Source organism: Pleurodeles waltl, chromosome 10 (genome assembly GCF_031143425.1).
Source record: "Pleurodeles waltl isolate 20211129_DDA chromosome 10, aPleWal1.hap1.20221129, whole genome shotgun sequence".
NCBI classification, from domain to species: domain Eukaryota; kingdom Metazoa; phylum Chordata; class Amphibia; order Caudata; family Salamandridae; genus Pleurodeles; species Pleurodeles waltl.
The window spans coordinates 972,169,283-972,191,201 of record NC_090449.1 but is presented as its reverse complement, the minus strand read 5'-3'; the positions used below and the strand labels follow the sequence as shown (position 1 = coordinate 972,191,201).

At 43.3% G+C, this 21,919-nt stretch overlaps 1 protein-coding gene across 1 annotated transcript in view; it reads left to right on the top strand.

Moving 5' to 3' along the window:
- The window catches only part of ANKMY2 (ankyrin repeat and MYND domain containing 2), a 122,016-nt gene extending 105,148 nt beyond the window's left edge, over window positions 1–16,868 (top strand). The window contains exons 9-10 of the mRNA XM_069211810.1: window positions 6,958–7,099; window positions 15,709–16,868. Of these exons, the coding sequence (XP_069067911.1) occupies window positions 6,958–7,099; window positions 15,709–15,911 (345 nt within the window). The 3' untranslated portion in view covers window positions 15,912–16,868. The remainder of the gene's footprint in view (window positions 1–6,957; window positions 7,100–15,708) is intronic.
- Window positions 16,869–21,919: the final 5,051 nt, after the last annotated feature.

Below are 21,919 nucleotides of genomic sequence, written 5' to 3'. Positions count from 1 at the left end.
ATAGCATCCCGGTTCTTTAACTTTAGAGCTTTAGACGGAAGGCTCTTGGCCTCCCGGCACTTCTTATCAAACCATTTGCAGTTGGGTACAGAAGGTTTCCTTTGGGTTATAGGAGATTTAGTAAAAAGCTCCTTGAGGTCCGCAAAGAGAGCCACATGGGAAGAGATAACTTCTGGGGAAGATAATACAATAGAGTCATCAAAGAGCTGGTGACAGGAAACCAAGGCGCGGAGCTTATCGTTGAGCAGATTGGATTTCAGAAACGAAGGCCATCTCACCGCGCGCCTATTGCTGGACAATTCCAGCAAATCATTGGGAGCATCCGGAACGTGAGGAGGTGCGTGCCCTGTAAAAAGAGTTGCATTGTATACAATTTGTAAAGGGGCTTGGTCACTAGTACGCCGATAACCCACCTCTACATTAATTATAAAATGCCAGACTCGTAGATCAAAGATGACGTAATCCAGAATACTGCTATAGAAGCCTCTGAAAAAAGTAGGTCTATCAGGATTGTCATTTGGGAATCGGACATTTCCAAAGTGAAGGCCATATGTTACTGCAAGATCTATTATCTGCGACACCCTGGGGGAGGAATAAATGGTGTTGATTGAATTAAAAGCGGGCGAACATTCCTCACTTCATCTTCAGCCTGAGTAGACTCGGCGAAACCTGAGTCAAGTTCAATTTGAACATTAAGATCACCTGCAATAATGAGACGATATTTAAAAAGAAGTTCAGATAGAAGATTATGCAGCAGATGGATAGTGTCAGACTGATAATTAGAGGGGCCTGGTCTGTTATAGATATTAATGCATAACACAGGAGTACCTGAGTTTGGCCATATTGCTATTGCTAGGATGTCACAAGAGTCGACAGCAATTTCCTTTACCCTGCCCACCTCAGTCAGCTTAACCCAGGTACATAGTCCCCCAATCGCCCTTCCCCTAGGAGACTGAATCGCCTTTTTAGTAAAAGAACAATAGCCTTGCCTGTACACACAATCCGTTGCCCAAGTTTCCTGAAACATACAGATGGAAAAGGATTTGACATAAGCCCCCCACTCGGAATCAGATAATTTACTCTTAATGACTGCTAGTTCCAAGACAATAATTTCCCTGAAGCATGTATGGTGCTACAAATAGGCATGCAAAAGTCAACATCCGGAACTGGATTGGAGATCGCCTTAACAGTGCAAGATGGAGCACTTGGAGTGTTAACACTCAAGCCGAGTGGAGATCTTTGAAGTAGCACGGCCTGCGAGTGTGGAGCGCTGGGTTTGCAGGAATTGGGAAGGCGTAGTCCATCCACATCAGATGTATCCCCTGAAAAAACAGGGTCTCGGGTATTAGCACCTTTAGGGTTGCAGACCAAGGCAGCCCCATCAACAGGGAAAGACGACAAACCAGGGAAGGCAACAGAAACTGGAACATTACGAGGAATGATCTTAACCCTAGGTGGACGAGAGGGTAAGATCTTGTGACCTGTAACGGGCAAACTTTCTCTAAAAAATATATCAGAGTCCGTTCTTAGCAGGTTGTGAGCTTCCATCTGCAGAAGCCCTGTGACTAAAGCGGGGCTAACGAGATTAATTTTAATAATATCCCGCCCACCAGGACAACCTCGCACACGTGAGGCAGAAACAATATCAGCATGGATAATAGAGCCTCAGCCCCTAGTGTGGTGAATCCAATATGACACCTTATTAATAAGAGAAGAAGTATCTTCCCTCATGTGAGATATAAGAGGGGGGACATTACACATGTAAATACAGTTTTGGTTGGGCACGTGAGTAGAATGGGCCACAGATTGATCAGAGTTAGAAAGGGAAGATATCAGATTCGCTGGCAATGGGGCCGAGTAATTTCCGTGGTTTGGCCTATACATGGGGCCCTTGTTAACTTCCCTTAGCAGTGGCGAAGATGCTGGTAGTACAGCAGGAACCGGAGGATGAGGAGATTGAGCTGGCACTGGAATCGAAGTACACTGAGAGATTGAATCAGATTTTTTGAGGAGTTTTATGGACCTCAAACAGTAGAACCTTCAGCTCCCCAACTTCTCGTTTTAGGCTACAAACCATTGTTAAAACATCTTCTCCGGGAGGATCACAGTTGGAGTTAGGAAGCGCAGGAGTCAAAGACTGTTTGGCACCCGCCAAATCTGGTTGGTCCAGGACAGAGAACCGATTTGCACAGGGAATCCCACTAGGGATGGGGTTGAAAAAGGTGCATCCGAATTGGCAACAAAGCCAGGCGGAGGTGAAGAATTGGGCAACCAAGACAAACTAGAAGAGGCAGGAACTTGAACTGGAATTTTCGAAAGCTGAGCATCGGTAGAGATGTTAGGTCCTGTTGTTAAAAACGGGAGTAGGGTTCCGGGTTTCAGTCTCTTGCAGGCATTACCCTCTTTTTCCTTAATGATAGATTCCACTTCCTCGATTAAATTGTCAATTTCCTTAAAATGAATTTGCGTTACTCTATTGGATTTGGAGGTTTTGGACTTAACTGAAGCTGGATCAGGGCTGGAGCGCACCTTACGCTTTCCCATACTGAATAAAAAAAATAATTAAAAAAAATAATAAAAAGAGCTCGCTCAGCACCACTAAAAAACACAGCGAAAAAATAAAAATTAAGGGATGTGGCCCAGGCCGGCCTCTTCCGGGCGCTGATGGGCGAAGGAAGCGGGCGCGCTAAACACTTTAAAGGGGGACTTGGCCCCGCCCCCTGGAGCCGGTGCAGTAGTCCTTCTTCTCCCGTGAGTAAAGGGGGACTTGGCCCCGCCTGCTAGAGCCGGTGCAGGAGTCCTTATTCTCCCGTGAGCGCGTCCCGCGAAGCGGGCGCGCTAAACAGTTTAAAGGGGGACTTGGCCCGCCCCCTGGAGCTGGTGCAGGAGTCCTTCTTCTCCCGTAGGAACTTAATATGCACAAAGAATGTCACACTTTGAATTAAGCATCTTCACAGAAAATCCAAAAGCTCAGGATAAATGTGTGCACCTCATCAAACACAACACACCAAAGTTTTAAATGCCATGAAATGATCGCGGACACTGTTGCCAATCTGACCATCAAGGTTTACATGCTGGGAATGAATCGCGCACACTGCCGATTCAAACAAGAATATGAAAATGCCATGAAATGATCGCGCACACTGTTGCTGATCTGAACGTCAAGGTTTACATGCTGGGAATGAAACGCGCACACTGCTGATTTGAACAAGAATATGCAAATTCCATGAAATGATCGCGCACACTGTTGCCGATCTGAACATCAAGGTTTACATGCTGGGAAAGAATCGCGCACACTGCCGATTCGAACTAGAATATGCAAATGCCATGAAATGATTGCGCAAGCTGTTGCCGATCTGAATGCCAAGGTTTACATGAGAGCAATGAATCGCGCACTCTGAAAGTTTCACAAGTAGGCCCAAAACTCAAGAGTCTTTGAGAACGGGGTCGAGGGCCCAGCCCGACCTCTGCCTTACCGCCCTGCTCAAGGATCACCAATATAATGCGGGGCAGGCCTGGAACATCAAGGTAGGCCTCCGGAACAGGAGCTCAGGAACTTGCTGCTGCTCTGCACCGGGACCTCTGAATAGTGAGCAGGTGGAGCTGGGCTGGCTCCTTTATATAGAGTCTGGCCCAGCCCACAAACCACACCCAGTCATGCTGCAGGGAAAGTTTCTAGAAGGTCCTAGAAAGGGACCACACCCTAATACACCCAGTAAGCCTGCAGCAATACCTTGCAAATAAACAGTTATTGCAAACATCATTAATACTGTTTTTCAAGGTTAAACTCTGCAATACAAAAGGTTAACATACTGCATATAAACACTATGCATGAATTATGCTCTTGCATAAAGACTGGGTTTTTGCATTTTTGTCGCCCGTAGAGCGCGCACTGTCCTGATGTTGACACTAATCCAATCCAATCAGTTTTTGTAAAGTGCGGCTACTCATCTGTGAGGGTCTCAAGGTGTTTGGCGTTGGGGGGGGGGCAGGAGGGAGAGAAGGGCAGCATCCGAAGAGCCATGTATTGAGTTTCTTCCTGAAGATGGTGAGTGACGGGCTGAGGTGCAGGGGATGGTTGTTCAGCTCTTTGCTGCAATGTAGGTGAAGGATCATCCTCCAGCAGTGGTTTTGCAGATGCGAGGAATGGTGGCCAGGGCCATCTAGGCAGAGCGAAGGGATCTGGTGGGGTGTGGAAGGAGACACGGTGGTTCAGGTAGGCTGGTCCTGCATTGTGTATGGCCTTGTACATGTGGGTGAGTAGCTTGAGTAGTTTTTCAACCTGAAGCCAGAGGAGCGTCCTCAGGTGTTGGGAGATGTGTTTTCGGCGTGGGAGAGGTACATAATGAGTCTGGCAGCAGCTTTCTGTAGCCCCCACATAGGCCAGATAGGGATGGTATTTAACACTCCTCAAAGTGTTAGTCAACCCTCACAAAAAGCTTCCTGATAATCCAGTCTTTCTCACCAGAACCAAGATCATATCAAGGGTGCTTTGGCACCCGAGTCCCTAAAATATGTCTACCTGTGTTCTTATGAAGGAGTGCATGGACATCTATGAAAGTCTTGTAGGTCCACCACGCTAGCCTGCTGTGCAGCAGAATGGAAAAGATTTGTCCATTATTTAATCTCCCAACACCTGGGTTCCCTCAACCCTACTGTCCAGGACATTATTTCTTACCTATCTGTTACCTACTAATGTACAGAAATTAGGCTTTGCATACAGTTCAGTAGAGCTCAGGTTAGTAGCTATAGCCACTGACATGCAAAACAGGAAAAACGTATCTGCATGGTGATTAAAGCTTTCATGGATGGTCTCAAAACGAGCATCTCTTCCAGGGTTGCAGCTGCTCCTGTGTGGAACATTCATGTGATCCTTACCAGGGTCATGGCACATTTCATCTCCTACGGGTCGTGCCATCTCCATTTGCTATTATGGAAAGTAGCTTTTCTTGTAGCCATACCCTCTCAAGTGAATTAGTGTGTTACATGGCCTCACACTACATGAGCCCTTCATTCAATTCCACAAAGACAGGGTTGTACCCAGAACCAACCCAATGTTCCTCCCTTTCACCTTAGCCACACCATAGAGCTTCCAGTCGTCTTCCCTGAGCCACACTCATAAGCAGAGGGAGCCCTTTACGCCCTGGATGCCAAGCAAGCTCTCGTGTACTATGCAGTCATTGGACTAAGCCCTTCTGCAAGGCTGAACAATTGCTTGTAGCCTTTGTCAAACCCCACATAGGCCTGCCTATGTCTTAATCCAGGATTTCAAGATGAATAGTAAAGTGCATCCACACTTGCTATCATAAAGCCAAAATAGTCCTTCCCTTCGCCTCAATGTAAAAGAAGCAGCAACCATTCCGTTTGGTAACATATGTAGGGCAGGCACATGATCAACCCCATATACTTTCAGCAAGCATTAATGCGTGGAGATCCTGGCTCAAATGCAGGCAGTGGGTGGCCAGACAGTTTAAAGGACTTGATTTCAGACATCTGCATCATCTACATGCTAGCTGCCACACTTACAAGGATAGTGCTTTATAGTCTATAAAGAGCATGTGTAGCTACAGCAACACATGCTACAAATGGAAAATGTTATGTATCCTGTAAGCATCTGTTCTAACCGTGCTGTGCTGTAGATTCACATGCATCCACCTTCCGCCCCGGAACCATGTGGCTCTACAGATCTTGCCTCTTTAACGGCCTTTCACAATACATGTGCACTATATTGTGTTCACTTGCCACCCCATGCTACTCTGACCCACTCTTGCGGAAATCAATCTGCTAGTGTACCAGTGCCCATGTGCCTTGCCAATTAAGGGTGTAGACATGGTGTATCCCGTGACTCAAAAGACTTAGAAGAAAAACAACTTGCAAATGACCAAGCCCAACACTAGATGTCAGGAATAAGGAGAGCATGTGAATTACAGCACTACATGTTACGAACAGATGCTTACAGGGCTTTCTTTCAGCCTTGAATTCCTTGTTATTCTTCACAGGTTCCCTGAATAGAGTATCTGTCACCTAAAAAAAGCACAAAAAAATCCATTATTATTAATATGGAGCTCAATAAAACAATTATTCACAATACACATAGTGTTTTATGCAGTCTGGTGGAACATGTGGACCACTGAAAAAAGAAAAAAATTCAAGGTGTTCTGCCCAACACCCAAAAGGACTATCCCCCAGTCTGCACTGAGACCAGGATGTGATAGGAAATTACGGTACATGTAGGTGATTTGATTCCCCTCACTCTACCCTGTATGATAATACATTGTTGCCACATCCCTCTAGAACTTGCTTAAGGTCACTGTCTGTTAAAATCATAGCATTGGATGATTCAGCACCTCACTCCACTGGGTGACTGGGTCTTTTAGTAGTATATCCAGGTATCTGTCAGTGTGCTCATCACCTCCTCTGTGAATTATTGCTTCTCTCAGTGGTTCTTTTTGCAGATTCATCCCTGTTATTATGGAAGTCCTTGCTAGCAGTGGTCCGATAATTTGTCCTCTCTTGACGCCGACTGTAATCCTCCTCTTCAAACATTTCCTCTCTTCTCTATCTCTGGGTCTCTCATCCTTGCTTAGCAACGAGAAATGGGCTTGTGACTTGACTCTGACGCACATATTCCCCGACCATGTTGGCCCAGAAAGGGGACGGCGAGGTCAGATACACATTGGCAATTGAAGAATTTATTTCTAGTTGTACTTGTCCCAGTGCCACAGCACCCTTTTAGCTCAAAGATCACTTTCCACCTGTCGTAGTGCTGTATAAATGTGATTCTGATTATGGCTTATAGTTAGCATTCTATGAAAATGGGATCAAGAAGTTGGGGAAGGACTGACAGTATAGCCTATTAGGCAGAGCAGCATGTATTTGCTTCTTGCAATCAAGTTTTTGGATTCTTTCATGTAAATAGACGAGCACAGTTTGTTGATACCTTATTTTTCCTTATAGGTGATCTATTGTGACCAGGACTGTCAGAAAGCTCACTGGTTTACTCACAAAAAAGTTTGTAAAAATCTGAAAGCAGATCGAGAAAAGCAGGAAACTGAAGCTGCCAAACTAAGAGAGAAACAAGAGCATTTGCAGAGAAAAGGTAAGTAATAAATTACAGCTGTATTTTGCATGCAGTTTAATAATGGACATTACATTAATACTTGTGTGAGCATAGTAAATAGATAACGTTTAAAACACCCTGATAGGCCTTGTTTAATGTGCAAAGATCTATTTACAGGCTGTTGTGTTACAAGTTGGTAGTTCGCTCACTGCACTGGCGTTCTTATGAATCCTGAACTACTCCTATAAAGTTGTTTATTAGTGTTACCATGGTAGTACTGTATTCCAACTTGAGAATATAGACACATTCCCTACAAGCAAAATATCTGTGTAAGCTTGACACTTGGTATGCCTGTGCATTTTTATATACTAGGAGCTGATAAAAATTCAGCACTGAGGAGAAAAGAAAAGCATTGGGTGGATTGTTAGAATTGATGTCAGCCACTGGCAATTACTCAGGGTCACGGTCCATTCCATTCCATTGTTTTATTGCTTGCCATGCCAACTCAGACAGGAACCAACTGTATTCAACTCTAGTTGGAATAGTCCAGCCTGAACCTCAGGCATTGTCCCCACTGAGCAGGAACACAAGCAATCCCATGTTGGTGTGGGCCCCTTTGGGCCTCACAGGGCATCACATTGACAGGAAAATTACAAACTGGAATTCTCCACCAAATGATCAATTCAGCATTTTGTTGCTTTCAGTAATAAATAAGCTAACTGAGATCGGTATACCCAGACGTGGGTCCCGTGATCTCTATACTTTAAATACCTCACTGACCAGGTCTGCAGGCCGAAACGGTGTGGGATAGCTTATGTTGCCGTCTGGAGGAGACCTTGTCTGGTAGTTCGGACTGGATGATACCGTTTAGTGGAGGACCATGACTGGTTTGCATATGACTGGTCTCTGGCCAGAATGGCATATTCAAACATTCTTTCCATTCTTTGTGGTTTGTTGCTGTACAATTTCTGCAGCGGGCAGGCTGGGATTAATTAGCTCAATACATTGATAATACTGTATCTAAGCACAGACCACGTAGCTACAAAACATGGCATTCAGATTGTGTTCATTTGATATGAAATGCAACCATAATCATACTTCAACTCTATTCCATGAAGGCGGAGAAATAAACGGGTAAGTGAAAACCCTTGCTTCATGGTCAACATGTACTTTGTTTTAGTGATATAAGTACCAACAAAGAGTATATTGCAAAATCACTAGATGTATGTATTCATTTGGGGGCTTTGTAAAATACTACTTCTCACTGCCTCAGCAATGTTTTGTAAGAAGTGGGTGAGAAAAGCAGGGGAGCCATGAATCGGACGATAAAGATCAGACCACCTGCGAAGGGGCCATTGACTTTACAAATCCAGGAGCAGAGCTGTACAGGCGGTGGTGCTTTACCAATTGCTCACAACATTGTATGTGATAAGGGGCATAAGACAACTCAAGCCACCCACCTGGACAAATATGTCTTCCAAACCACTGTGGAGGCCAAAAGAGGGAGAAATCCTAGGTAAGATTGGGCAGAGGCGGAAGATGAGGTTCCACCCTTCAAGAACTTCTCTATGCCATTGCGGACTCCTGCATAGCGCATCAGAACAAAATAGTCATGGCGGAGGTGAACGTCACTGATCTGGAATGACATGGGGAAAATAGTGGATTGGCTTGCCACTCCCTGTTGGAAAGCGAGCTATCCCTCAAGACCCTGAGCGACAAAGCCCACCAAGTCATCACACAATGCCTACACTGTGGAGCAGAGGATGCGTAAGGCAGGTCACACTACAACAATGTGAGCTTTGTTGGGATTCCTCAGATAGCAGAGGGCTTCAATGTAGAGAAAATCATTAAGAACATTTTGACTATGTGACTAACCACGAGTGGCCTCTCTCCCCACTTTTCGGTGGAGAGTGCACAAAGAATACTAGGGACCTTTCCCAGACAGGGTATGAGACCACAACTGATAATCGCCCCTTTCCTGCACTTTAGAGATTGGGACACTGTGATCTGAGGAACGCTGCAACAGGGCTACTGCTCTTAGATAATCAGACAATGATGGTGTTCTCAGACTTTACCAAAGAAGTTCAGGCCAAAAGTCATTTGCTTGACAAAGGGTAAATTCTAGTTCTGCTCGGCTCCTGAGGAGGCATGGAACTGGTTCAAGGGCTGGTACCCTGCAAGGGACTCAAGACAAGGAAGCCCATGTGTTTCTCCCAGTGTACTGAATAATGAGGTGCCTCGTCTGGATTGCAGGGACGGACCACAGAGGAGAGGAGAAGACTGCAGAGATTGACCATAGGCATAAGGAGCACAGCGACCTGAGAAACATTACACGCTGGGAATAAAACTTGCACAAGAGACTGAGTGATTAGTCTGCCCCCGGATAGTAAGGGTCTATTCTTCTTGACAATATAATCTCAATCAGGTTTGATGTTGGGTAGGGGAAGGTGGCGGACGCCACAAGCATTGGGTAGATGAGCAGTTTTACACTTGGAGCCTGTGTAAGTACGCAAGGAAGATTTTGGAAGGGGATGTTTGACACTGCAATGGACACAGTGGAGGGTGGGTGCATAGCAACTTTTAAACAGCATGGGGATGAAGCCTAACAATCTGAGTCAAAGTCTTAAGCTCCTCTTATGCAATGTAAATGGGCTATGTAACTGGGTGAAGAAAGGAGTGGCGTCCCGTTTACTGTTGATAAACAATCCAGGCATAATTTTGCTTCAGGAGACCCGCTTGGTGGGCAATAACTGTGCCTTCATGGGGAAAGGCAGACACACTGTATTAGTGCACTCAGGGTTTACAGCGTTGTGGTTGGTGCAGGCCTTGCAAGCCGCCACCTTTGTAGGAGGGGATCTCAACCTTACCTTGCAGGGAGAGCTGGACAGGCTAACTAGGATTGTGCAGCACTGGGGAAGCAACACACATCTGCAAACATTCGAAGACTCTGTGGAACCACTTAACATTTGGGAAGACACCCACCCGGAGGAACGACTCTCCTCATACACAACTGGGTCAGATGGCTGTATATCCACACAGGACTATCCTCTTGTCCGCATACACAAGGGGGGATTGCTATCTGAACATTAAATATCTGCCAAGGAGAATTTCTGATCACCCCCATCCTCACATGTTTGGGACGACAATACCCGAGGGGTTGGGTGGTATGGTGACTGGACCCCTGGTCAACTGGAACGCTAGACTTAAGTTGACAACTAACACGGGATAGTATTCCAGGGAGAACAGGAGGTCAGTGGCTTCGAAGATAGTGATACGGGAGGCATATAAAAGGTTCAGCGGGGGTGCTTGATATCCCACACTTTTTGGGGAACGAAGAATAAAATACTGAGGTAACCGAACTAGAGGCCAGACAGTTGAGATGGGAAAGTGAATATACGCTCCAGACTAGTCCAGAACTCCTGCACCATATTGTCCTTACTAGGGAAGAGTAAAGATGTTTGGTGGAGAACAAGACAAAGGTCCAATATCTGTCCAGACAATACTGTACGAAGTTGGTAGTAAGGCCAGCAAACTGGTGGCATGGCTGAGGAGAAGAGAGGATGGGAGATGCTGGGGACACTAAGTGGTTAACACAGAAGGGATACATGAACATTCAGCAGATGATATAGCCAGGGCCCTCACAGCCAATCTTGTGGAACTATACTGGCCTGGGCCTGAAGTGTGGGTTGACAACCTCCAGGGGTTTGTAGGAGACCTGCCTTCCAGGGTTCTGGAGAGAGTGGACTTGGAGGCCATTGACAGGGAAATTAGCACAACAAATATCAATGAGCCTAGAACACCAGCTTAACCTGGGAAGACTTCCGGGCTCTCCTCTGAATTGTTTCTGCTATGTCTGGAGACTAGTATGTGATCCCTTATGTAAAAGGCTGTACCAGGCAAGGAAGGAAGGCTGCCTGCCCAGAGGTTTAAGGACTTCTACCATTATCCTCCTCCATAAAGAGGGAAAGCCAATAGACAAGCGCGCCTCATATAGGCGGATTACTCTTTCAAACACAGAAGTGCAAATCGTGTCCAAAATACTAGCAAGTCTCATAATACGGTTAATTGAAAAATTAGTGGCTCCGAATCAGTCAGGATTCACCCGTCACAATTTCTGAAGATTCATTAGGTATCTGGTGTGAACCGAAGACTGCTCTCCCTTGATGCCGAAAAGCCTTAGATTCAGTAAACTGGAGAAATTTTACCTCCTACATACTTCTCCTATACCCTAGATTGGTGGCCCAGGTGCATGTGAATGGATATCTCTCAGAAGAGTTTGGCATAGGGAGCGGAACAAGACAGGAATACTCACTCCTCCCCTCTGTTGTTTGCCCTGGCCTTGGAACCCCATGGTGTACTGTGGAAGGGCAGACGCCCAGCTGCGGGAATGAAATAGGGACCAGGCTGGGAAGACATTATCTCCCTATATGCAGATGACGTGCCTCTGTACCTGATCAACTGTTACACTCCATACCCAGAGTTTTGCAGCTTCTTGATACCTTCGGGAGATATTCAGGGGTCCGTATAAATTCGCATAGGTCAGTTGCCTTCCTTTTGACTGTTTGGGGCCCATCTGCAGACTGGTCCTGTCCTCTGCTATTGACTATAAGGGAGGGGGGGTCCAATATTTGGGGGTCCAGTTTGTCTTGGGCCCTGGGACGTTCTAGAGGAGCAACATGGGACAAGCTCTAGATGAATACAGAAGAGATGTAGGTCCCCTGCTGTCCCTCCTGCTAACTGTAGAACGCAGGGCTGCCCTGTACAAAATGATTACCCTGACATGTTTCTCTGTTTGATGTAGAACACGTTATATGCGGTGCCAGGGGAATTTTTCAGGGCGGTGGACATATTTACCAGGTCCTTACTCTGGGATGGAAAGCCACCCCACCCCAAATACCCACCCATATAGCACTAAAAACATTAGCAAGAAATCACTACAAGGGTGAATTTTGCCTGACCTTCGTCTCTGTTACTGGGCCACACAGCTGTTGGTCATTAATGATTGGGCATTGCCCCTCGGCAGAAACCCTCTCTTAGGTACAGAAAGATACTCCCTGGAACCACAGGGTATGTGCTGAATTTATACAAACAAAAATGCCTGACTCGCCTATCATCACCCACAGACTTAGTGGTTAACATGTGGAAGGTAGTGGCTAACAAAATTGGATTGGCGCTGTGGGGTGAGGGTGGTAGCGCTCCTCACAGTAGAGGCCCCATTGTGGGAATGTGCTGCTCTGGGAGACCTCTGGGGACTAGAGTGTGGGAAACAATGGGCTATAATTAGGATAATGAAGCCTGGGGATGTGTGGGGACCATAGGGCATCCTCCCATTTGCTAAGCTGCAGTTTGACCTGGCAGCCACCCAGGTCTATTAGTAGAGACAGCTTCAACAATCCCTCAAGGGGTATAAGGACCTGATATAAGAAGTGGCACATGAAAGCCGACTTGGAATTCAGGCATTTGGACGCACCCTTACACAAACACGCCGTCTCCCAAATCGACAGGACACTGGTCACTAATTGGCAGTCCACCCTCTTGGTTCTGAGGGGCAAATGGGAAGGGGACATAGGAATGGTGACAGATGAAGACTGGGGTGAGGCAGTCCGATACTCAGGGGAGGTAGCCATTAAGTCCAGATTCAGATTAGTGCAACTGAAAATATTTCACTGTACTTACTACATCAGAACTAGAATCTTCCGTATGAGCAAGAAATTGGATGATGAGTGCCCACGGAGCCTGTAGTCTCTTTGTATATTATTTGGGAGTGCCTGAGGCTACAACACTTTTGGTTACAGGTGGGTCAATGCCTTTTGGACGTTACCAAACAGCTGGTTGCCCTAGACATATGATGTGATTAAACTTCACCCACGTACACTGTCCTGATTGGTGTCACAATGGAAGGTGGGCATGGGGTGGTGCATGCTAGCCAAAAAAATCAGTATAAAAAGCCAGGGGTTGCCCCTGGAAATTTGATAAAGTTTGATGGTCAGTGGGTGGAATATTGAGAACTGGCATGAGCTAAGAGGTTGTTAATGCCTCTTTGAGATTTCCCAAGGTTGTTCTGTAATACAAGAGTATGACATAACCACGTCACATTATGTTTTGGGAGAGAGGGTGCTCTTTAGTTATGTACAAAACATAACAAAAAGATTTTTCCCCAAAAAATCCAGATAAGGGGAAATGTATATATGATTTTTTTTTTTATAGTTTTAATGCAAAAAAGAAACAAGAAACCGCAGTGTGTTTTCTGGGACGTAGAATGATCTCAGTTCGACCGCAGTAAAGGTAGTTACACAAAGCAGATCACCTTCTTTTTTTTTTTTTTAAAGTCCTTCTGCCTGATTTAACTTGGAAGGTTACAGTCCTCAGCGAGGCCAGATCCAGAGCTTAAACTGGTAACAGTTGGTCGAAATTCGATATGTCCTCACCAATTCCTGCTGAAGCCATTTGTTTTGTGTCATAAGTTCAGAATAGAACAAACCTGGGTTTTATAGCTGCCAAGGTCACTTTGCCGCTGGGATAGATGTGCTGCCTCACCCCCAGTCCCATGTTTCACCTCTGAACTTAATCACTCTTTTGTTATCATAATCCACCAGTGGAGCAAAGCTGGAAGCAGTAACCAGCATGATTCCATAAGACCAAATGCCTTTATCATGGGGGTCCCACTGGACTAGTTGTCAGCACAGCAAAAACGCTGTAAGAGTATCTTGGCTTTTTTTTTACCGCCATGAGACAGCCCTCTCTGAATAAACCTCAGTGCCTGGTCCTCCAGAGGTGGAACAAGTGACTAAATCCCACTTTTTTCCAGTTCCTAGAAAAGTTATTTCGTACCTCTCCCTCAACACCCATGGCCACAGGGCTGACTTTTACACACAAAGTCTCTCAAGCCAGTGCTTGTGCAGGTTCCATTACTCTTTAGTCAGCCGGGCCCTTTTGACAGTCCTTCTGCTTTCAATTTCCCTAGATTAGGCAAATAGGAGGTCACTCACCTGACTCTTGGAGAGCGGTGTCAGTCAGTGGGTGCCAACAGGAGTCAGGAGCTGTTGAGTCTTTGGTTCAGCAGAGTTTTTCATCTTCAGATATTTACAAAAGATGGTTGTGGCAATTGTACCACGTCAGTCAGTCAGTCAGTCATACCACTGTACATCGGTGGTGCACACCTTCCTAGTCCAGCTGTTAGCTCCGTAGGCCAACCATCACAAAAACCCACGAATAAATCACTGCATGAAGAGTGAGAGAGGCACTCTGGTGTTCTTGAGCAACAACAAGACCAAGGAGAATGTGTTTTTCATTGGTCAATGAATGTTTTGAGAATGTTATGGTGAGGTCTTATCCTGTGTGCTATCCTGTGATTGTAGAATTGTTCCCACTCTATCCAGCCACTTTCTTACCATATGCTCATCTCCTTTCCAGCACTTACTGTAAATTATCCATCATGGCTAATCCCTTCTTCCGTCAGAAGGGGATATAACTCTCCATACCCATACCATTCCTATCTTTAGAGAGATAATTTCCCTCTGTTGGGGGTCAATAACTGGTTTCTTCCCCTGCTGAGACTGAAGCCAAAGAATCTTGTAGGGCCCTGGGAATGTATGGAAGTAGATTCTGTCTGCCCCACTTGGCTTCTCCAAGACAGAAGAGGTAATGTGACAACTGTCCTTTGTTCTGCCAAATGTTCTTGTCGTCATAGGAGATGGGTAATCCGTGTTAAGTGGCCATTAGTTGACAACACCTCTTCCTGGTCCCAGAGGCCATACTGTTATCCTCTGCAGAGCAGGGTAGTTAACTCCAGCAAGGAATGTGTATTGGGCCTCTGGAGGCGGGATAAGTACAAAACTGTTTCTAAGACGTTTGTAGCTGAGGCAGCGCAAAGTATACTTTTATAAAGTTAAAGCTATGATAAATCTACTTTCACCACACAACTAGATGTTTAAAATTAAGTGAAAAATAACTTTGAATAGTTGTGCTAGCATTTTCTCAACTTTTTTTATTTAATTCTTTCACCTCTTAATGGAAAATAATGCATGCAGCTTTTAGATATTTAGCAGTTACGCACACTATTTCTATTGCATAGGGTGCCCCGTTTTGATATGTTAAGCACCCAGGGCAGCCGGTTTACAAGGCACTCTTTAAGGGTGATCTATTAATGTTTCACGGCAGTGCTTTTAAAGTGCAGCCAGCTAGAGCACAGTTGTGTCCCTGCAAGCCATATATCTTTGCATATATTCGAGTAGGGCAAATTCATTGCAGTGCACCTATGATGTATCATTTTCACGGATCATGACCTGACAGAAAAGTAAAGTACCACAGTTAGGTGAAATCGATTTTGACAGTACCAACTTATGGCAGAGAGCATACACTCTGGAACTGAGTAGCAGCATCACTGCAGAGTCATAATGCCAGTAAAAACATGGTCAAGCAAACGGCAGAAATCTTGGGTGGCCATGCAGGAAAGTCCAATTTGCTCAAGCCTGTTTTTGCATACTGTGCTTCTATTTTGTGAAGAGGTCACAAAGGCAAACCATTTTTAGCTCTACATTTACTTCACCTTAAACAGTTACCTTCAAATGTTCATTATGTACTTGATGTTTTTTTACATTTAGGAATTGTTACAGATGTCCACATTTGTTACTCTTCTTTTCCTTTAGATGAAGAAGTAGAGACCAGCACCACAAGTGAAGAATCATCATCCCCCCATAAAGAAGAAACCGAAGATGTGCGCTCTGGTGCTGATGTCTCAGAAAAAGACGAACAACCAGAAACTGTACTTGCACCTAACAAAAATAAAATCACATCCAAGACTGAGAGCGGTGTAGTAGTTTCTGAAACAGTGGAGGCAGCAGAAGAGTGAACATTATGGAAGATGTGCATTTACAACTATGTGCATTTGTGGCGTAAATTAAAAGCTCGAAGTCATCTACTTTTCTAAGAAACGTGCATTGTAAGAGATCCCTCTGATTTGTCTAGGAAAAAAACAGGTTCATAAACGCTCCAACTAGTGTTGTTTCCATTTTTGCATCAGTGAAAAGTAGTAGATCAGAGAAGACTGTGAATTCAACGCCTTCAAATCAAGAAAGATATTAAATTATAACATTACTCAAAATGTTCACGTGTACATGCATAAACATATGTCTTATATCTAAGTGATTGCAACTGAAAAGAGAAGCACTCGGAGGACCTGTTTAAAAAGAGGAAAACTGTCCGTGATATTTTTTCTTCCTTGGAATACTCATGTAAATATATTCTACAGTGGTATGCAATAATATTTAACTGATTGGTTATGCGGCTGCTGCATAAAAACAACATCAAAATTACAAGTGTTTTTTGGGGTTGAAAGTAGTGTATTTTTGAATTACACGATTTTGAAGCACTTGAGTTAATTTGCTCAGAAATATATTTTTGTAACTGTCTTTATATTTCAGAAAATGTGTTTATGTGTAGTTTTTGTTTGCCAGGCTTTATATCTTAAAGAGACAAAGACACATTTTATGCCATGCTGCAGAATATCTGATGGTGCAGTGTTGTCATCTGTTTATTGTCATCAGTAGAAAGAAGACTTCCATATCCTTTTGTTATGCTCTTTCATAGCAAATACTCACATACAGAGGTGAATTTAATAGGGAGGGTTGAATTAGTGGGAGAGTGGAGTCACCAGTGTTTTGTGAATGTATGTGAAGAATCTGGTAAAATTGTCAAGCTACTGCAATAATGTATTTTGTGTATGAAAGAAATAGTCTTAATCCAGTCATTGGTTCTTTTTAGTACATGTCTGGGAGCAAAGCTACAAAATTAAAAACGTGAAAAATCACTGTTGCTGCCTTTGTTCTTTTTTAAAGAGCTCAACATTCCCAAGGAGTTTCAACGCCTCTAATGTCACGCAAATCCAATGTCTGGGACTGTCTGTTATATATGTATTGCATAGTGAACAGATGTTTAGACATAATCTAAAATTAAAGGCCTGGAAATCTTGTAATTGTGTAATGTCTTCAGTTATAAAACACTAGGTTGGATGCCATAAGACTGGCTAGAAAACCTATAGAAATATAGATAGGGTACAGTGAATTATGGGGAAGTTTTTCACTGAGGGGTTCTGCATGACAGTAAATGGGCGAAGCATCCCCATAATTTTCTTTTTTTATAATTGTATGTTATGTATAGCCATCAATCATCTGCCTCTGCTTTCAACTGCTATGCAGGGGCAGAGGAGTATTAGGGAAGCCATGACTTCTCCTCCCTGTTACAAATGAAAAAAAATATATATATTTTTTGTTCGCACCATGCACTTTGGCGGGTGAAATATTATGACAACAAAAGAAAAGTGAGAAATAAGCCTCTTGAGTGGTAACGGATTGTGCTGTATTCCTGCCTGAGCTGATTGTGGTTGGATGTGAATATATATCTATATATCGGAAGTGAATTGCTGCTTGAGTTATCTATAGGCCACTGAAAACTCTGAAGTGAAAAACATCCCTGTAATTTACTTTTTACCCATCTGTATTGTTATGTTACATATGGCCCCCAAGCTCATCTGCCCTTGCTTTCAACTGCTACATGTGGCAGAGTAGTAATGGGGGAGCCATACATAATATGCCACTGTTATTTAACCCAGTCCTAAAGATAAAATCTCCTACCTGCCATCCTTGACCAACATCGACCACCTTCATCATAAAAAATACTTAATACTAATGAGACAATTCTAAACTTAGTTTGTTTAGTATAACTATTATTACTCGGGTTTTCTCCAAGTTTCAGAATTTCTCAAATCATGAAAGTACGTGCTTCTCATCTTTTCCATTTTTCATCTTTTGTCTTTGTATGAATCTATACAATTTGTAGAATCCGATTATGCAGTTGACACACACAACCACTATTAATAATAGTTTTAGTATCATTCCCATAATATCCTGACCAAGATTTCCCGACCAATACTTTAGTAAAACTTTTGCCTATATTTTCCCATACACCTGGCTTTCAGGTCTTGTATATCTGAATTTAAATCTGTCAAATTCTTAATGAAATTTCTAATTTCTTCACTATTATCGGTAAAGGATGTTTAACGCAGACGGTTTTGAAGAACCATCGAACGTACCACAACCATTTCAGTATCCATCAATATGATTGCTCCAGAAAATCTGTTTGTATTCTATCTACAATAGTAGACAGCTTTCTAATTTCCATGTCATTCAGAACAACTCCTACAGAAGGAATAATTCCTCCAAATATATCTCCAACTATTACTGAATAACTTGACCTTTTTGATCGTGATCTCAGGTTCTCATGTGGTCCTCAGTGTTGTCAACATGATACATTTTAGGAAAAAAACACTCCAGGTACCAAGTACCATACCACCCTTAGGAAGATGATACTAAGCACTTTCCCACAGATGTAGTAAACCCCAGGAATCACAGGATCTTTTCCATTCAGCATAAAGTCCCATGTGTTCCTAAAAAGAAATACATGCATGCATTTACTGGTTCCCACAAACTTAGTATCAGTTCTGGATTGAGGTCTGTATGTACAGAGCTTTCCTACATGTTGGTTATCTAAAGCAAGCTTCCCTTGTGTGTTAGTTACACTATATGCACAGTCATTTTTGTATGTGCGGTTCACAAAACCCATCTCTATCTTCTCCTTCAATCCCTTTGTTCTATCATCATTCTGATCCAGGAAAGTTTTCTCAGCTTGTGAAAGTGTACATGTGAGGTTATTATGATGCGCATAGGCAGTCCCAAATGTTAGTGAGGGCTCAAAGAAACCTCCTAAAATGTCAGTTGTTAGCTCTAGCAATACTACTCAAATGTTGGTTAATTGGAACAAATAAAAAACAACATCCAAAAATATTGGATGTATCCTTGATTATAAAATCTTGTTAACAGAAGACTGAGCCTAATTCCACATTTTAGTGGTTAACTATGATATGTACTTCCTTCCTGCACTGGTAAAGGAATATATGTACACGCATAACACTCTCTCACATCCATTGTCCCAACATATTCATACAATAAGCAATATAAATCATTAGAAGAAAGACCTACCTGTGAGTTGTCTAAATGTAAGGATTTCTCATCCTGATTAAACATCTCTAATTTAGAAAGTGTAGTAGTCTTTTGAGGAGGTGTATAATTAGTCTCCGCTTTATCAGAAACACTCATACTTAAAATCAGCAACAAACTTATCAACACACATACAATTGCTAATCCAACACACATACATTTGCAACACCTATTATTTTTAATGCAATCCTGATTGGAATCCATGACCTGTAAAGAATCAGAAAGCGAAAGAAAAAGAAAAATAGATTTAACTATGAGGCCAAACAAAATCAAAAATAGTCTTCAGTCTTCTTTGTGATTATATATAGCAGCTTTTAGACTTTTCTCCAGAACCTGTCAAACATCGGTTTAGCAGCTTTGTCAAAATCAGTTTTCAATCATAATCTGTTGATCACGAACTTCCAGTGTATATAATGTCTCTTGTTCAATTGGCAATGTGATTTCAAAACTCAGTTCAAATACAATTTCAAGGTCCAATATGTAGGACGGTATTCTCACGATTAAAACAAAAGGATGTAAACTTGTGTTCCCATTCATCAGCTGTGAGATATGCCCATTCAGGACCTATGTATCTTCGTCTTGCAACTCTTTCTCTTTGATCTTCGATTTGCACTTTTTCTCCTTCACTCAGATCGGTTCCTTCTGTTGTTTCAGCTTCCTCATTTATTCTTGACAGTGCATGAGGAACCTTTACAGTTTCATGCAGTGTAGGCCACTTGTCTCCTTTCACAGTTTTTCTAGACAGTAATGGCAAAACTGGACTTACAATTATTCTTGGTTCAGCAGGAAATTGACAAGCACTTCTTTGACTTTGACTTGCTTCTTCACCTGCACCATTAACCACTTCAGGAGAAGTCAAATCTGCATGACTTTGATTCAACTCTACTCCACTTCCGTCTTCTTCAGGGAACGAGATCTGCTTTATCCCTTTTTCCCAATCGTCTGCTTCTGTGAGAGTCCTCCTCAAACTTGCCTCTCCTGCTTCATCCGCATCGATTTCTGCTGATAGAGAAATATCAGGATTGTCCACTATTTCATCTCTCAAAGGTACTGTTGATAGAGGAGTATCAGATGTGTCCTCTATTTCATCTTTCAGAGGTACACTTCTGGGATCTTCACCAGTTTGCACTGTCTTTGCTCTTGCAGTCTCTTGCTTTCTCTTTGTCACTTGCTCTTCTGGGACTGTATAACTTCAGCTGGTGCCCTCAGCAACACTGGATCGTCTTCCAGAGGATAAGCCACTTTGCGAGTACAACTCTCATGGACACAGTTTGAAACTCCAGCACACTTCACAGCAGTTGTCATCACCAGAATGATCGGGTAAGGGCCTTTCCACCTAGGCTCCAAGCAAGTCTTCCGCATATCCTTCTTGATCACCACCCAATCACCAGCTGGGAGTCTATGACACTGTCCTTGGGATTGTGGCACGGCGGTTGGTTTGTCATCTGGTGAGACAAAGAGTGAACCACATCAGCTAGATCTTTGCAGTAATTCAGCATCAAGTCATATGTTTACAAGTGCATTTGCAGGAACAGCTGGCAATCTCATTGCTCTTCCCATCAGGATCTCGTGGGGAGAGAGACACCAGTCTTTCTGTCAGGTGTACTTCTCATGCTCATTAGAACCAATGGTAAAGCATCTGGCCATTTCAGATTTGTGGATGCACACATTTTTGCCAATTGAGCTTTAAAAGTTCCATTCATTTGTTCTACTAATCCAGAAGCATCAGGCCAGTAGCTACAATGCAGCTTCTGCTTAATGTTTAAGGCTTAACATAGTAATTTAATCACTTCATTGTTGAAGTGACTTCCTCTGTCTGATTCTAAAGAGGCTGGAAACCCAAAAAGAGGGATCAACTCTTTTAAGTAACAGCTTTGATACTGTAAGGCTATCATTTCTATGTGTGGGGTAAGCTTCAATCCATTGACTAAATATACAGACAATCACCAATATGTATCTCAAACCACCACACACAGGGATCTCAATGAAAAAGCTTTTAACAAATCATGAATTCTATCACCATTTATAACTAGTGAGCCAGAAGAGGTCATGAAACCTCTCTGGGACCATAACTGCCCAAAATCATGTACCACACCAAATCCATACTGTCTGTCTGTAGAAATCGTAATTTTAAGCTGTGCAGAAATAAAGCATGCTCTAGTAAGAGCCACCAAGTCAGCCACTTCTGAAGAAAATAATCCTTGAAGCCATGAAGCTTTGAGTATGCCAGTAATAGTGCACACAGCATAACCAGATCTTAAAGTTCCAGCATTGTCTCTTAAACAGGAACCATCAACTAAAATTATTTGATCATTTTCCTTCAACAGAGTATCCTGTATATCAGGTCTGGTGCACACTTCAGTAACTTCTAGGCAGTTATGCTCAATTTCATTAATATTGTCAGATTCAACAGTGTCTGTTGGGAGCAAGGTTGCTGGATTAAGCACATTGCAACGCTTAAGGGACACATTTGGTGAGCCTAAAATTAAAAGTTTATACAAAGGCACACTGGAATTTGTTAAAAACTGAGTCTTGGTCCTGGTAAGTAAGTCCTCAACCGAGTGAGGGACCAAAACAGTTACTGAGTGATGCTGGTTCCAACCGTGGCCACATTCTTTAAGCAGCCAGGCAAAGCTGCGGTGACAGGATCCAATGTAGCAGAAAAATATGCCACCATGTACCTGTATCTGGACAGAAAGTGCACAACAATCACGTTCATGACAAAACAGAAACATGGTTTTGTGTAGTCAGGCATTCTCGGAGGTGGTGCTGTGCACAGACACTCTCAACTCAAAAAAAGCTTTCA